The sequence below is a fragment of the Lucilia sericata genome, unplaced genomic scaffold, assembly GCF_015586225.1.
Source record: "Lucilia sericata isolate MDLA Ls3-8-SP2 unplaced genomic scaffold, ASM1558622v1 Contig000365F_arrow, whole genome shotgun sequence".
In the NCBI taxonomy this organism is placed as follows: domain Eukaryota; kingdom Metazoa; phylum Arthropoda; class Insecta; order Diptera; family Calliphoridae; genus Lucilia; species Lucilia sericata.
The window spans coordinates 240,001-259,458 of NW_023994384.1; the positions used below are offsets into that span (position 1 = coordinate 240,001).

General features: G+C 26.6%; 1 protein-coding gene across 5 annotated transcripts in view; it reads left to right on the top strand.

The window, feature by feature from the left end:
* The window catches only part of LOC119604131 (protein bunched, class 2/F/G isoform-like), a 220,539-nt gene that overhangs the window by 133,905 nt on the left and 67,176 nt on the right, over positions 1-19,458 (top strand). For 4 of the 5 annotated variants that reach the window (XM_037956596.1, XM_037956598.1, XM_037956595.1 and 1 more), the window contains exon 4: positions 18,177-18,237. The exons of the other annotated variant lie outside the window; for it this stretch is intronic. In XM_037956596.1, coding sequence (XP_037812524.1) covers positions 18,177-18,222 — 46 coding nt within the window. In that variant the 3' untranslated portion in view covers positions 18,223-18,237. Of the gene's footprint in view, positions 1-18,176; positions 18,238-19,458 lie in introns of those variants that run through there. 5 annotated transcript variants of the gene reach the window in all.

Genomic DNA, 19,458 nt, shown 5'->3' on the forward strand with positions numbered 1-19,458 from the left:
CATTTCTGTTTCTGCAATACATACACAATCTTTTTCATTATTATTCTTTTTTTGTATTTTTATTCATTCATTGGCTTGTAATTCTTGTTTCAACAATAAAACTAAAGTTAAAGGTAACTAACCTTAGGCAAAATGTACAACAAAATACTTTAAAAACATAAAAAGAAACAAAAGCAATAAAATGTACTAAAAGAATATGAAAACAAACAAACAAAAAATAAAACTTAAATATCAACAATTGATGACAACATGAACTTAAAAATATAGTTGAAGCAAAAATATGACACGATTAGTGGAAGAATAACACCCCCTCCTTTTCCAACAAATGAATTGTTAAGTCGCAATTTCGAAAAAAAAAGCTGACGACATGATGTCTAGTTGGGAAAATGATGATTGTTTTGTTGTTGAAGGGAAAAATGAGGTAAAAATTCGTTATTAAAACTTGAAGAGCTTTTAAACACAATAAGTTTGCCTTAGTTGATAAACGTAGAAATTGATTAAAACAAAGACATTTTACAATTCTGCTGACAAAGTATTAGTTTAAATAAAAATCGTTTATTTAATTTAATTGTATTTCATTCGACTAAATTTAAATTGCTGGATTTGAAAAATTCATTTGAGGCAACTAATTCACTACATGAACTTTGTATAGATTTGGTTACAGCAACTGAAACTGCTTCCTCAATATTATAAAATTGCTTCACATTAACAAGTTTTATCTGGTAGCATTAGATTATTGCATTATTCTAGAAATTTTAACACCTTAAAAGGTTTTCAATTTATTTTTGACTCTGGTTCGGACTTTGTATTGATTATTGGTATTCTCCCACTTTATTTTATTATAAATAACATTTCAATAAAAAAAATATATTTTAAAATTAATGATAACAAAAAAAATATATTGCATGATCTTAATTATATAGCCAGAGTCGAAATACACAAAACCTATAATTAATGACATTGATTGATCACGCGGAATATTTGAACAACAATTTCACAAAAAAAGTACCCACCAACAGCCACAACAGCATGATGATTAAATAAAGCTTTAGATATAAATTATTAGTTTGCAATAATTATATTGATTTTGATAAATTTCAACAAAAATTCAAGCAAAAATACTTTTTGGCAGTAGAAAAAAAATTTCAAATGCAAATGCAATTTGTATAGAAAATTTATTAAGCTTAAATTTTAAGCAAAATTTATTGAAATTTATATAATTAGTAGATGATTTTTTTAAGAAACAATAAAATTAGTTTTTGTTTCAAGTTGGATTTTAAAGGAATGAATATTTAGAAATATTGAACGGTTTGAACTGTTTGAAATTCTAGAATGATCGAGAGGTAGGCGATGGGTCGTGAGATAGTTAGATTAAGAGCTCGAAAGATTTTGAGAGATACATATATTGAGAGATTGAAAGATTTTGAGAGATACATAAATTGAGAGATTGAGAGATCGTTAGATTGTCAGATCGGTAGATTCTTTGATCGATAGATTGTTGGATCGATAAATTGTTGGATCGATAGATTGTTGAATCAATAGATTGTTGGACCGATAGATTGTTGGATCGATACATTGTTGGATAAAAAGATTGTTAGATCAATAGATTGTTAGATCAACAGATGGATAGATAGTTAGATTGTTAGATCAACAGATGGATAGATAGTTAGATTGTTAGATCAACAGATGGATAGATAGTTAGATCGATAGATAGGTAGATCGATAGATAGTTAGATCGATATATAGTTAGATCGATAGATAGTTAGATCGATAGATATTTAGATCGATTGATATTTAGATCGATTGATATTTAGATCGATAGATAGTTAGATCGATAAATAGATCAATAGATAGTTAGATCGATAGATAGTTGGATCGATAGATAGTTATATCGATAACTAGAACGATAGATATTTAGATCGATAGATATTTAGATCGATAGATATTTAGATCGATAGATATTTAGATCGAAAGATATTTAGATCGATAGATATTTAGATCGATTGATATTTAGATCGATAGATAGTTAGATCGACAGATAGTTAGATCGATAGATAGTTAGATCGATAAATAGTTAGATCGATAAATAGATCGATAGATAGTTAGATCGATAGATAGTTATATCGATAACTAGATCGATAGATATTTAGATCGATAGATATTTAGATCGATTGATATTTAGATCGATTGATATTTAGATCGATAGATAGTTAGATCGATGGATAGTTAGATTGATAGATAATTAGATTGATAGATAGTTAGATCGATAGATAGTTAGATCGATAGATATTTAGATCGATTGATATTTAGATCGATTGATATTTAGATCGATAGATAGTTAGATTGATAGATAGTTAGATTGATAGATAGTTAGATTGATAGATAGTTAGATCGATAGATAGTTAGATCGATAGATAGTTAGATCGATAGATAATTAGATCGATGGATAGTTAGATCGATAAATAGTTAGATCGATAAATAGTTAGATTGATAGATTGTTAGATTGATAGATAGTTATATTGATAGATAGTTAGATTGATAGATAGTTAGATCGATAGATGGTTAGATCGATAATTAGATCGATAGATAGATAGATAGATAGATAGATAGATAGATAGATAGATAGATAGAAAGATAGATAGATAGATAGATAGATAGATAGATAGATAGATAGATAGATAGATAGATAGATAGATAGATAGATAGATAGATAGAAAGATAGATAGATAGACAGACAGATAGATAGATAGATAGATAGATAGATAGATAGATAGATAGATAGATAGATAGATAGATAGATAGATAGATAGATAGATAGATAGATAGATAGATAGATAGATAGATAGATAGATAGATAGATAGATAGATAGATAGATAGATAGATAGATAGATAGATAGATAGATAGATAGATAGATAGATAGATAGATAGATAGATAGATAGATAGATAGATAGATAGATAGATAGATAGATAGATAGATAGATATTTAGATCGAGAGATATTTAGATCGAGAGATATTTAGATCGATAGATAATTAGATCGAAAGATATTTAGATCGATAGATATTTAGATCGATAATTATTTAGATCGATTGATATTTAGATCGATAGATAGTTAGATCGACAGATAGTTAGATCGATAGATAGTTAGATCGATAAATAGTTAGATCGATAAATAGATCGATAGATAGTTAGATCGATAGATAGTTATATCGATAACTAGATCGATAGATATTTAGATCGATAGATATTTAGATCGATTGATATTTAGATCGATTGATAATTAGATCGATAGATAGTTAGATCGATGGATAGTTAGATTGATAGATAGTTAGATTGATAGATAGTTAGATCGACAGATAGTTAGATCGATAGATATTTAGATCGATTGATATTTAGATCGATTGATATTTAGATCGATAGATAGTTAGATCGATAGATAGTTAGATTGATAGATAGTTAGATTGATAGATAGTTAGATTGATAGATAGTTAGATCGATAGATAGTTAGATCGATAGATAGTTAGATCGATAGATAGTTAGATCGATAGATAATTAGATCGATGGATAGTTAGATCGATAGATAGTTAGATCGATAAATAGTTAGATCGATAAATAGTTAGATTGATAGATTGTTAGATTGATAATAGTTATATTGATAGATAGTTAGATTGATAGATAGTTAGATCGATAGATGGTTAGATCGATAGATAGATAGATAGATAGATAGATAGATAGATAGATAGATAGATAGATAGATAGATAGATAGATAGATAGATAGATAGATAGATAGATAGATAGATAGATAGATAGATAGATAGATAGATAGATAGATAGATAGATAGATAGTTAGATAGACAGACAGACAGACAGACAGACAGACAGACAGACAGACAGACAGACAGACAGATAGATAGATAGATAGATAGATAGATAGATAGATAGATAGATAGATAGATAGATAGATAGATAGATAGATAGATAGATAGATAGATAGATAGATAGATAGATAGATAGATAGATAGATAGATAGATAGATAGATAGATAGATAGATAGATAGATAGATAGATAGATAGATAGATAGATAGATAGATAGATAGATAGATAGATAGATAGATAGATAGATAGATAGATAGATAGATAGATAGATAGATAGATAGATAGATAGATAGATAGATAAATAGAAACTGAACTGAACTGATATTTAATTTTTACCGTTACAAATCCATTTTATTTGCTTGAAAGTTCATAGACCTTAAAAATGAGAGGCAACAAAATCCTTTCAACAACAATCAAAATAATTTCATATTTCTCTTCGAAAATTTTTAAATAGAACCTGGTGACCCAGAAAACGTACAACCAAGAACATGCAACCAACATAAGTTGATTGCACCGCATAACACGATGATATGTTGTAAAAGGAAATGGAAATAAAAATATTTTCCCGCCACAAGCTAAAAAAACGAAAAAAACAAAACGAAAAAAAGTATCAACAGTAGATAAAACCTAACTAAGCGTGCAATTTTAGAAAGAGATTTCTTCCTCCCCAAAAGAAAAGGCAAAAAAACAAAACGGAAAAAAGGGATATACATACATATAAACATGCCAGTCTAAACTATATTCCAAGTAAACATGTTCTAGTGTGGATGTGTATTGTCAAACAGGAAATGCAACAACATTTGCATGTATGAGCAGGAAGAGTTTTTAATAGAAAAGTCTAGTTTGTTTTGTTTTAGTTTCTTTAGTTTTTTTTTTTTTTGTAGGTTATCATTTTAAATTATGACTGAGTGAAAGAATGACAACAACACAAAATGTATAGCATAATTTTAGGTGGCTTTTCTTTTTAGAAATTAGTTGTTTATATTTAGGCATTTTTTAAGGAATATGATTATTTGTATAATTATAAAAACGGATATTAGGTTTTATTAACAGGAAAGCCTAAGTTTTAAAAGTTTTTTATTTCGCAAAAGTCATTGACTTTTAAAATTATTTGTTGTTATTGCTAAAATAATAATTAATTTATCTTTTAATTTTTAAGCATTGTTAATTAATCAATATTTGAATATTTTTTATTTTCTGTCTAAATTCAACCTTCAACTTTTATAAAAATTTTCATTTCATTGAAGTCGGGTTTTTTAAATTTTATGATAAATTACTTAGCATTTAACATAAAAAATTTTAAAGTTAAAACTATTAAATTCATCTTTTTTTTCTTCTTATATGAAGTTTTAAACTCAGTTTGTTAAAGGAAGTTTCTATTTTTTTTTTAGTTTAAACTCAAAACTAGTTTTTGTTTAATTTTAACCTTTTTTCTCTTTAATCTCTTAAACCAAAAATTCATGGTCAAATGTTGAATTTTATGTGTTTTTTTATGTTTTTGTCAAAAAAGTATATGTTTAACAACAAAGTACGTTTAAAAAATTTATAATTTTGGTTGTGTTTTTTGTTGGTAACTTTCACTTTTAATTAGTTTTCGTTTCAAAGTTAATGATGGAGTTATATTTGTTGTAATAAATGTAAAGTTTTATAATGTTATATATAGTTAATACTTATATTGGGTGTATTACTTGAAAACGAGAGGGTTCACAAAGGGAGAATCTTTTGAACGTGGTACCCATAAGGTCTGGTTCGTTTAAAGCGAGCTTAAGACTGAAAATCTCTCAGAATAAGCGGTTACACTATTCTATAACTATTTACAAAGAAGTGTTTAGAAAGTTTTGCCTCAACCGCCTTATAGGCCAGACCTGGTCCTATTCGACTAGCATTTGTTTCAAACAATGCAGAACGATCTCTCTGAGATATGCTTTAAGACACGGCATTCAAATTTGTCTTGATTCGTCCTAATTCTCAGGTTGAATCTATAAAAGGAGCCCTTTTGGTACTTTTTCGTACTTCAAAACGTACTTATTAAGTTTTGAACCTTAAAACGTACAATTGGACAGAGCGAATGAGAATCTATAAGGATGAAAAGAAAACTTTTCGGCACATCAAAAAGTACTTTTTAAATATTCTTTAAATTAAACTAAAACACATGAAAATTAACAGGCATGGGCCAGATGGACAAAAAATCTATCAGAGGGAACTCTTTGGTACTTTTTTTTTGTTCATTAAATTGTACTATGAAATCAAAATACATAAAAGTTGGTCCAGATTGAATGAAAATCTATTAAATGAACTTATTGGTACTTTCTCGTTCATCAAATAGTACCTTTTGAATTTGATATAAAACCAAAACAATTGTAAACCAAACACGGGCCTGATTAATTGAAAATCTCTTGGTACTTTTTTTTAAGTTTCATATGAGCCAAAATCGCTCTACCAAATTTTATGAGGATAGGTTCACAATTGAACCTACCCCCCCCATATAAGGTCCCCTTCAAAAAATGACTTGAACGCTCACTGCTGACTTAAAAATACGAGTAAAGCAATGAAATTTGACATTAGTAAGCTTCTTACGAGCCAAAACCTCTTTACTGCCTTTTAAGAGAATCGGTTCATAATTGACCTTACCCCCTATATATGGTCCCCTTCAGAAAATTACTTTATCGCTCATTATTGGCTTAAAATTACGAGTATAACGATAAAATTCGACACCAGTTAGCTTCTCGCGAGCCAAAATCTTTCTACTAAATTTCATGTGGATCGGGCCATAATAGGCCCTACCCCCATATAAGGTGCCCTTCAGAAAAAGACTTTAACGCTCATTACTGGCATAAAAGTACGAGTATAGCGATGAAATTCGAAATAAATAAGTTTCTAACAAACCAAGTCCTCTCTACTGAACTTTATGAGAATCGGCATATAATTGACCCTAACACCCCCTCCCCCCTTATATAGTCCCCTTCAGAAAATGACTTCAACGTTAATTACTGGCTTATAGAAACGAGTAAAGCGAGGAAAACTCTCTCTGTACCAAATTTTGAATGTTAATCTTGCAACCGTATTTCTTGTGGAATGTCTGGGTAACTCACCCTACCCCCATATAAGTCCCCTTCTGAAAATTACTTTAAAAAGTATTAAATGAACCAACCCAGCTATCATTTGGAAGATTGTTGGATTATTAAACAGTAAACTGAGTCATTTTTGACTCCTTTTGATGACCTAAAAGTGATTAATAAGTTAAGCGCTTAAAAAATGATTCGAAAATGATCCCGATATATGATTGAAAACTGATTATTTGAAAAAGAATATTTTGTGATCATATTTCAAGCAGTTGGAAGATCTAAAATGGTTTCTTATGTAACTGTTTTTGTTTGCAATGGACAGCAAAACTTATATTTAAAAATGACTCAAAAACGATGTGTCGAAACTGATTAGAAAATGTGCTCAGAAAAGACTCTTTTAGAAAAGTTTAATGATCTTTAACTTTAAAATTACTCAGAAAAGACTCAAAAATGTCTATAATATGATATGAACTTAACTCTAAAACGACCAGTAATTTGGCTCGTTAAGGACTCAAAAATGAGTCAGTACTGATCAGAAGTGGGGCTCATAAAAGACTCGTTTAGAAGAGTCGCGGCTAGGATATCATTTATGATCAGAAAATGAGCGCATATATGATCATTTTAATCGTGCAGAAGAGTCCTAAATGACTCGAATGTGATTAAAAATTTCAAAAAATGCTAGCGGTAGTTTTTCATATTACAAGTGGTATTTTTTTGTTTAGCATAGCGAAGCACACCGGGTAATTTGGTATATGGTATATATTTATATAACAATTTGAAAATATTTAATGTTTAAAAATTTTGCATAAGATTTGTTATAAATAATTAGCAAAACTAAAATTAAATAAATTCTACTTCCTGTTTAACCAAAAAGAAAATTATTATAAAAATAGAAACAAAAGCAAATTGATGATCGGTGATCAACACAACACGTAAAAAAATAAGAGATTTAAACGAAATTTTACACCACGATCACTAACCAAAAGAAGTCTACAGCAAGTGAAGAGTTCCCATTTTAATATGTTTAAAATTTAAAATTCGTAATACATACAATTTTATTTTATTATTTTATTATAATTGTATTGATATGATAATTATTTCATTTGTTTACTTGTTGCTAACTTTTATTTATAGACAATTTTGTTTTACACACCTCTCTTTATAAATTTTATTTAACTTTTGTTGAAAGTATTGCGTTTTGCATAAAAGAAATGAAACGAAAGAAATCAAAATTTATAAAATTAAATGATAAACGGTGAAAGTGATGTCATATTGCCAAAAATAGCTAAAAAAAAGACTTAAATTGGGAGTTTTGTTTTTAGTTTTAAAATGTTTTTTAGTTGGGAGATAATATTTTGAAAGATTAGAGCAATATAAGAAGGGGGTTTCCATAGTTATGGAGTTCCACTACAGACATTTTTCTTGTGATCAACCAATAGAGAATTGCGATCGAACTAGTGCTGTGACTGGTTCTTTGGAGATAGAAAGTTCTTTAGAGAAAGCGGCCCTTTATTTCGACACTTATCCCTCTTTTTTTTTTTGTTTAAATAAAACTCTTTAATTTTATTAATTTAAAATTGTCTTTTTTTTAATAGCAAAAAATTTTTTATTTAATTTTTCTTTAATATAATTTGATTTTTAATCTTACTCAACTAATTTATATAAAAAAAATCACAATTTTTATTTTAAAATTTATTTAATACATATTTTTTCTTAATTTTTAAGAATATATAATATTCTTTTTAAATACAAAAAAAAAACTTAAAATTAATATTATTAAAACGAAATTAAAACTAAACCATGGCTAATATAAACAAAAAAACAATATTATAAATGTCAATATTTCCCTAATAGTTCCACATTTTATGTTGTAGAAATATAACTGGTTCTTTGAAGTTGTGACTCCAAAGGGAATGTTTTGCTTTGTGATCAAATTTTCTGAAAATTTTTTTCTTTTTCATAAAAAACATTTTGTCTGCTTTGTTAAACATAAAATTTCGAAGAAAATCTTGAAATTAAGCTTTTTCACCTAATTACCTCTAAATATGTTGCTAGCAACATGTTGTTTAAACATGTCACTTGGGAAAGTTTCTGAAATTGTTGTGTTTTTCATAAAAAACATTTTGTCTGCTTTGCTAAACCTATAATTTCTAAGAAAATCTTGAAATTAAGCTTTTTCACCTAATTGCCTCAAATTATGTTGCTAGCAACATGTTGTTTAAACATGTCACTTGGGAAGTATCATAACAACTTGATTTCCTTTTCCTACTCATTGACTTTCTGACAATTTTGATGCTAGCTACATGTTTAAATTATTGCTTAGCGTCAAACATGTATTAGCAACATGTTGCTAAATATCATTGAACTAAAAACCATCAAGTTATTGTCCAAATTTCACACTTTTTTTGCAAACAATGTTTCGAGCAAAATGTTTAAACTTCACACAGTCAGAAAGTGTTATCAAAATTATAATTTTTTCTAATCCTTTCTGACAATTTTGTCTATCAACATGTTTAAATTATTGCTTATTGCCAAACATGTACTACCAACATGTTGCAGAATGCTATTGAACATAAATCCATCAATTTATTGCACAAATTTCACACTTTTTACAAACTAAGTTGCTGGCAATATGTTCTTTAAACATGTCACGATGAAAGAGAGAGAGAGAGTTATCAACATTGTTTTCAACTTCTAATCCTTGAATTTTTGTTCACTATGTTGCTAGCAACAGGACACACAATGAAAGGCTGTAATCAACATTATTTGTTTTTCCTAATTCTTGATTTTCAATTAGCTATATTGCAAGCAACATGTTTAGGTTGTTGCTGTGAACATGTTGACAAACGTCAGTGACCTTAAGTCCTAGAATTTAGATGGAATTAAAGTTCTTGTTATTTTTATTTCTTCTTCATTAACAATTTTAACATAATTTCTTTAAACTTATGTTACTAGCAACATGTTGTTTAAACATGCTACTGTGATAGTATGATTCTAACTTTATTTTCCTTTCCTAAACACCCAGATTCTTTCTTTATTACTAGCAACATGTTGAAAGTTTAAGTTATAGCCATAAATAGCTATAAACATGTTGAGGAACATTAATGACCTCATTTTCTTTTCTTTACATAGATTTAAAGACGAATATATTGTTAGCAAGTTGTTGATTGCAGCCACACACTGTTGTAAACATGTTGCTGAAGATAATTGATTTAAAACCGTTAAAAAAAACTTCACAGTTTTGTTATACAAAGTATACTACATGGAACTATTTTCTTAATTTCTTTTTATAACAACATGTTACTTAACAGCTTTTAACAAACATTCGTGTTATGCATATCTTCTCTCTCTTTCTCTCTACAAGTTGCATATTTCTTGGTTTTATATAAACAAAAGCAGATCCCAGATTTGCATATAAACTATATTCAACATTTCTTAATTAATATCTTTTGTCTTCTTTATTTATTTATTAATAAATTACACAACTTTAGTTTTGCGAAATATTTAAAGTTTTTTTTCATTGGGATTTCTTTGCACACTACCTTTCTCTTTATGATTTTTTTAAAACTTCAACATGTTGCAGTTTGTTTAGCAACATTTTGTTTAAATTATTTTTCTTTATTAATTTTATTAACAAAATAGCACTTTTATCAAGTTATAACAGTTCGTTCCTAGTAGTAATTAGAATTTTTAGCTTTTGCAAGATGTTGCAGATTTTTTCCTAAATTCTTGGCAACAAAAACATATAAGCAATATAATAAGACGTTTTTATCACTTTTATAAAGTTTTTGTATACAATTTTATTGTTTTCTTTTTCAGTTTTATTTTTAACATATTTGTTTTTATGCAACATTAACATGTTGCTAGCAACATTTGTTAATTGTATTTAAGGAAATCTTTTGGATTTTTTTTATATTTATTCTTATAGTTAATAGCAACACTGTGTTTTAGTTCTTGTTGTCTCACTTTGTTCGTCTTGTTGAATTTTTTAGTTGCAGCAACATGTTGCAATATAAATTTAGATGTTTATAAGATATGAAGGAACAAATGAAAGTTGTTTACGGCAATGTAGTGTTTTTCATCTTGTTTAGTTTCTTAGTTTCTCTTGTTGATTTTATAGATACCTCAACATGTTGCGAGATGACCTTAGACATCTCCTTAGGCTAGCAACATTTGTTTACAGTGCAAGAACACGTTGAATTTGATTAAAGCTGCACTATATTTTTATCCTTATTAAGATGTTGCCGTTGGTTTTTATGTTGTTTTGTATTACTTCGATGTTTGGTTTGATGTTTAACTACAGCAACATGTTGCTGATTGTTTTTTTTTTTTTTTTTTTCATTTCTGTGTTCAACAAATATGTTGAAAAACATATTGAAGTCTGTTTTTAACAATTAATAGCAACATTTCCTGTTGTATTTCTTAAGTTATAATTTAATTTCTCACTTATTTAATAAGTAAATTTCAGTCAACATGTTGCAGAATAATTTTCGTGGCCTTAGGAATATTTTTTCATTATAGTATGATGAAGAACACGTTGAAAAATGTTTTGTCATGTTAAGATGAAACAGTTTACTTTAAATTGTTTCATTTTAAACGGTTTTTAGTTGCAGCAACATGTTGCCGATTCTTTTGTTCACCTTAGGATATGAGAAGCATTTGATAAAATATGTTGATGTTTGTATTATAATGATTAAGAGCAACATTTCCTTTTGACTTTCCGCATTTTCTCATCTTATTTTATTTGTAAATTTTAGTCAACATGTTTCAGAATAATATGAAGGCCCTCAGCAACAATTGTTTATAGTAGTGTGTGGAAGAACATGTTTAAACAGTTGATAAAAAGCTCACACTTTTTTAGGTATATTTATTCAGGCAACATGTTGCTGAATAATTAAAATAACACTTTTGTTTTTTTTTTAATAAAACAGTTAGCTTTACATTGACCATTTTAATGGATTTTTAGCTTTAGCAACATGTTGCTTATTTTGTTCGCCGTAGTAATATTTATAAACATATTGAAAAGCATAATTAACAGCAACTTTTATATTGATTTAAACTCATTGGCCGACATTACCTAACTGTGTTGAATTTGCAAGTTGAGGCAACATGTTGAAGGTCCAGTGTCTTGTTGTTGTAACGGGCCAGTTTTCCTCTTAAAACGATCCGTTGAAACTCCTTATGATTGATGCAGTTGCCATTAAGTTGACAATGTTTAGTGTAGTGGTTGTAAAGTCTTTTTTATTGTGATTTACTTTACAGCAACATGTTGCTAAACTTTATTTGAAACCTTAAGCTTTGTTCTCAGTTTGTTGTGATTATTGCCTTAGCAACATGTTGCTTTATATGAAACTTTTAAAATGCTATATATATGGACTTTGAACCTTCTTATTCCCATTTCCAGTTAATATTAACAACAACATGTTGCTTAATATTTATATAGCTTTTAGCTTATTATCAAAAGCACATTTTCTTCCAGCAACAACAACATGTTATTTCGTATATTTTAGCCATGTTTGATTTAAGTATATTCTATAGCACTGTCATGGCATAAATTATGATTAAAACTAATGCCAACCAAGGGCAAATGAACATTAGGCAGGCAACTTCAGTCATAATGGAAAATGTTATTGTTGTTAGGATGACAACCTCCTCCTCTTCCTACTCCTCTAACATACAAATGACAAAATCTATGAAATTGTTGTGGCAAACAGCCAGCCAATTAGACAGAGGTAAACAGGTCGTTGTATTTATACGTAAAAAATGGGTAGGACCACCAGATAATGTTTGTTGTTATAAATGTTGTTTTGATTTTATAAAGATTTGTTGTCAAACATTTGTTTATGTTGTTTTGTTGGAAATTTTAAAGGTCACACAACTTGTTGCTGGAAAATCAATTTACTTCCTCCAAAGACCACGTGCTGGAGTGGATATTATTGCCTTGAATATAAGCAATTTTTTAAAGATAGTCATTTATTTTATTAAAGTTTTTTGTTTAATTTTGTTTTAAAAAGTTTTTAATTTTATATTTTTTATAACTTTTTATTTTTTCTTTGTATTTTTTTTATAATTTAAGTTAATTTTCTTTAATTAATATATTTTAATTTTGTAGCAGTTTTTTTACTCGCTTTTATTACGCCGTCTAATACAAGACTGACACATACTTGATGTTTTTGACTTTTGTTAACTTGTTTTGTTTATTTTCTTTTCGTTTCGTTTTTCTTCTTCGTCTTCTTTGTGTTTGACTCTCCGGGTTTTATTATTCATTCAGTTATATATATATATATTATTTGTTGTTGTTTTGTTTTCCTACATTTTTATTTTGCGTGATCAATTTTATTTGATTACAAACACACCAACTCAACACATTTTCACTCAATCACTGACATAAGCTCATGAGCAAAACAGTAAAACTCTCTCTTTCTCTCCCAATTTGTATGGAGTAATAGGATTTTGTTGTTGTTTTTTACTCAGCAACAAAATAAACTTTTTGTTTACCTTTAATATTTGTTTGTCTGTCTGTCTTTTCTCTGTGGCCTCAGTTAGACTTTTAATCGCATAAAGCTTTAATAATAATATTTACCTGCTTTAGCATGTTATCAATCTTGTTTTTATATTGATTCTTCTTTGTGCTGTTGTTTGTTTTGTTGTTTTTTTAATTATTAACTTTATCTCCATATGGTTTTTGTTGATACCCTACTGCTGAAAGTGATAGTTTTTAGGGCATAAACATGTTTGTTATTCTTTGTTAATTATTAAGTAAACTTGTTGCTTAAATTCAAAGCAACATTATTGCTTAAACAAGTTATACCGTAGGCACATGTTTAGCTACATTATTTATAACTTTTGTTAATACCCTACTGCTGAAAGTTTTGTGTTTTAAGGCATAAACAAGTTTGTTATTCTCTGTTAGTTATAAAGTAAACATGTTGCTTAAATTTAAAGCAACATTATTGCTTAAACAAGTTATACTCTAAGCACATGTTTAGCAACATTGTTTACAACTTTTTGAAAATATTTTTAAACGTATATATAAAGATTTTTTCATTTTAGGTTTATGCAAATGTTGCTAGCAACATGTATATGTTTTAAAATCATATGTAGCGACAGTTAGCTATCGCAGTATGTTGCTCATTGTTTGTAATGTAAAAGAACTGCTTTTCTTTTGAGGCCCAGTGAGCCTATACTTCCCCACCAGTGTTTATATAGTTTTACAGGTATTGCAACATGTTGCAACATTATCGAGTAATAAAATTTCTTGTCTGGTCAAATATTCTCGCAGTTTTTGTTCAATTATCGCTCGAAATGAATCAGTTTAACTCGCTACAAATTCCCTAATATCGATTTAAAAGATGTTTTCACTTTATCAACATGTTGCGGAATATTTAAAGGTCTCTTTGGTAATGATTTACAAGCAACATTGTATTAAACCATCTTCGCTTTATGTTGTTGTTGTAACACAACTCTTGCAGTTTGAAGTCTAAATCCCATTGTGGCTGTAATAAACATTTTGTTGCGACTCTCTTTACAGCAACATGTTCTTATCCTTCATAAAAAACTTTAAGCTTTCATGTCTGGCGGAATATTCAGGGTGTTTTTCAGTCAATATCCACATTAAGCGATGTGTTTCACTCGCAGCAGCAGCATGTTCCTATACATTATATAATACATTGAACTTTTATGTTCGACCGAATATTCTCGGAGTTTTTCGTTTAAAAATCGCTCCAAACGAATCAGGAACATCATAAGTCCCCTGTTATCGACTTAGAACTACTGAGTTTAGTCTTCAGTTTATCAACATGTTGCAGAATATTATAATATTTCATTTAAAAGCGACATAGTTTTATTTTGTTCATATTGGATTAAAGCTCGTTAACCTTTTGTTGTTGTTGTAATAGGACTGTTGTAGTTGAAAGGGTCAATAGAGTTGGAAGCGTAGATCTCTTGTAATGACTCTGTTTACAGCAGCATGTTTCTATTCTTTAAAAACATTGAATTTTCTTTTTGTTATAGCACTTTTGTAAAGTCCCATTTATTGGATTTTAGCAACATGTTGCTGACCTTGGCCGATAATTAGTAGCAACTAAACGTTGCACTCTATACAACATACGAAACAGTTGAATAAATGAAGAGCAAATTCACTCGCAGGTGGCCCGCTCCATCGTTCATGCGATTTAAATTATTTCGTTTTTTTTTTTTTAGTTTCTGGAGAGTAGATCTGTGTTGATCCTAGAACGATAGTGACCTTTTTTTTGCGACTACTTTTACAGCAACATTTTTCTAAACTTTTTATAAAACATTGAACTATGACTCTTTGCATACATAGTTCGATTTATTGTTTTTAGCAACATGTTGCTGAACGTGCCATAAATCTTAGGCCAGAATCCAATTAATTTGGAACATGTTGGTAAAACATGATATCACATGTCTAGTTGCTCGCATAGATGAGGATATAAAACAAGAAAATTTTGAAATGATATATATAACATTATTAAATGATATATAAATAATGATTATTTATATAATTAAGGGATGTTAACACATTTTGGCATTTAGTAAAAATTTTTATGTTTCTTAAAAATTCATAAAAAATCGATATTTATATAAATATTAACTTTTAAGTTTGCATCGGAAAGCTAAATATGTTGCAAATAAAATAAGATATATTTTTCCAAAATCGGAGAATATTTAATAATTTTATAGGTCTTATAGTAAAAGTAACAATTTTATATTAGTTGTGTTTTGTTGCTATCAATGAGTGTTAACGCTTAAAGTTAGCAACAAAGCGAACATTACCTGACTCCACAAAAGAAATCTGCTAAATCTTGAAATTATTTACAATTTCTTGAAAAGGGTTTTTTATTTGGTAATTTTCTTTGATTTAAATTTTATTTTAAAATATTTTTTTATTGTTTGACATAAACACATTAATATTTGTATTTTTATTTTTGAATTGGTAGCACTTTTATCGACGTTAAAATTAACTTGTATAATTTTACACGTTAACTCCTAACGTTTATATATTTTAAATTTATATGAAATTGCCTTTGAACGTTAGCAACAAAACACAACTATTGAAAATTATTTTCGATTTTCAAAAATTCATAAAAAATCGAAAAGTATCATAAAAGTGGATAAGATTTGTAGGTTGAGAAGTTAAATATGTTAAAAATAAAATGAGATACAAAACCTTAAAAACGATATATAAAAATAATGATTATTTACATAATTAAGAGATGTTAACACTTTTTGGCATAAAGCCGAAATTGAAAATTTTAGGGTTTTTTTAAAAATTCATAAAAAATCGATAATTATTAAAAATGTTAACTTTTAAATTTGCATCATAAAGCTTAATACGTTGCAAATAAAATGAGATATAGTTTTTAAAAATCGATGTATAAATAATACTTTTTATAGTACAAATTTTTGTTAGAAATTTTAAATTGAAAATTTTTGAAATTATTTTTGATTTTTAAAAATTCATAAAAAATCGAAAAGATTAAAAAAATTGGATTAGATTTGTAGGTAGAGAAGTTAAATATATTAAAAATAAAATGAGATATAAAAAAATAATGATTATTTACATAATTAAGAGATGTTAACACTTTTTGGCATAAAGCCGAAATTGAAAATTTTAGGGTTTTTTTAAAACTTCATAAAAAAATCGATAATTATTAAAAATGTTAACTTTTAAATTTGCATCATAAAGCTTAATACGTTGCAAATAAAATGAGATATAATTTTTAAAAATCGATGTATAAATAATACTTTTATAGACCCTCTAGTAAAAGTACCAATTTTTGTTAGAAATTTTAAATTGAAAATTTTTGAAATTATTTTTGATTTTTAAAAATTCATAAAAAATCGAAAACTTTTAAAAATGTTAACTTTTAAATTTGCATCATAGAGCTAAATATGTTCAAAATCGATAAATATATAATCATTTTATAGACCCTTTAGTAAAAGTACCTACCTAATTTTGTTAGAAATGTAATTTTTTTTTAATTTTAAAAATTTCAAAAAATTTTTAAAATTATAAAAATTTTAATATTATTTTAAAATTTGATAATTTAAGAACTTTTAAATAAATCAAATTTAATTTGACAAAAATCGCTTTATTATTTTCCATTTTTTGGGCTATTTTGTGTAGATGTTATATTATGTCACGAATTCATTAATAGTTGATTTTCAAAAATTTTTTAAAAATCTAAAAGTTTTTAAATTAAAATTTTTATTTTTTAATTACAAAGCTAAAGGTAATAAAAATAATTATATAGAATTTTATTAAAATTCTAACATAAATAACAAAGATTTTTAAAATTAAATGAAAATATTTTAAATTGTAATTTAAAATATTAAGTTTCTTTGTTTGAGTTGTAATTGCCTTTTATAGCGTTCATTTTAATATATTTTATTTAAAAGTATATTTTTTTTATCTAAATGATATTTATTATCTTGATTTTTTTTTTCATATTTTTTATATGAGTTTTTTTACAATTTATAAAACTTACTCATTGTCAGTTTTGTGCTATTTGCCCTTTTATATATTTATTTTTTATTTTATAATTTAAACTGATTTAAATTTAAATAATTTAATGCTTTGTTCTGTTAAAACAATACAACAACAAACAATAATCATCAATGACAACTGGCCACGAGTAGTCAGTTAGTCCGCCAGTCACCACTGACTATAATCAAGTGGCTTTAACTTCAAATTTAATCAATTCTACTTGCATATTTAATCATAAATTAATAAACAAATAAAATAAAAAAAACTAATTTATATTTAGTATATTCCAGTTTATATTCTAAATCAAATTGTAATCATATCTAGACTTTGATTCTAGTGATTAATTAAAATTAATTATTTCAGTTACAGGTTTTTAAAATGGAAAATTACTCTAGTCGCGTTCTAGTTTTTTTTTTATATTTCATATTTTATTTGTAATCTAAAATATGTTTTGAAATTGTATTTAATTAACACATTTTTTTTATTTAGTATATAATTAAAATTGTATATAAATTATATGTTTTCTAATAAGTATAATTAGAATAATTATAAAAATCTGGTTCTAGTGAGCTTTATATGAACTGCCCTTTAAATCAGGGTTTAACAATATTAAATATTTTATATATTTTTAGAAATAACTTTTCCTTTAATTTTTCTTAATTTCCCATTAATACTTTTACTAACAATTTTTCCCTTTTCTTTCGTTTCTTCCTTTTATTAGGTATGTCCTTTATAGTTTATTTAATATTTCGTTATCCCAACGGTAAGTGTCAAAATTCAATTTACAATTTACTAAGTTTACTTTTTAGTTAATTAGTTTAAACTAAATTAGTTATAATTGACTAGACTTTAAGTAAACAATAATAATAATAACGGATTCCTTGAATCCATATCCTGTGTGCTCTCTACACACATATACTCTTTAAGTAAATACTAATAAAATGGCGTGTAATTGATATTATTACACATACATACATACAATACAATAATTGTAATTAATTGCAGGGGGAAAAAAAGTTATACAAATGCCACATACCAGCTAACAATAAGTCACTGACATTCCTTTCAAAGGAGTCCTTGAAAAGTGTATATTAATTTTCCTTTATAACACTAAGCAACAGGAAAAGGATAAGTTATAGCTATAGATCTTAAAAAGCTTTTAGTGTCTCGATTTCTCGATATTTTTAATAACTTAGGTTTAAAGGATACTGTATAAGTAAAAATTAAAAAAAAATTAAAATAATTTTTAATTTTTAAAAATTCATTAAAATTTGACAAATTATTAAAACTAAAATTATTTTTTAGCAATATCAAAGCTAAAGGTGTAAGAAATTAAATAAAATTTTATTTTATAAAAATCTAAACATAAATAATGATTTTATAAACATTTAAGTGTTGTTAACCTAATTTGACTTATAAACAAAATTGAAAAAATTTTTATTTTTCAAAAATTCATAAAAAATGGAAAACAATCAAGAATTCATCCCGATTGGATGGGATCATAAAGCTTCAAATGTTAGCTATATACTAAAATATATTTTATTAAAATCGAGGAAAAAATAATGATTTTTTTCGCAATTAAGTGGTGTTAACTCAATTTGATATATGAACGAAATTAAAAAATGCTTAATTTTAAAAAATTCATAAAAATTCGAAAACGATCAAGAATTCTTTCTAATTGGATGGGATTGTAAAGCTTAAAATGTTATCTATATATAAAAATATATTTTATAAAAATCGATGCATAAATCAAGATTTTGTTAACAATTAAGTGATGTTAACACATTTAGATATATGAACAAAATTGAAAATTTTTTATTTTTCAAAAATTCGTAAAAAATCGAAAACGATCAAGAATTCTTCCTGATTGGATGGAATCGTAAAGCTTAAAATGTAACCAATGTATTAAAATATATTTTATTAAAATCGATGCATAAGTCATGATTTTGTTAATAATTTAGTGATGTTAACACATTTTAATATATGAACAAAATTTAAAATTT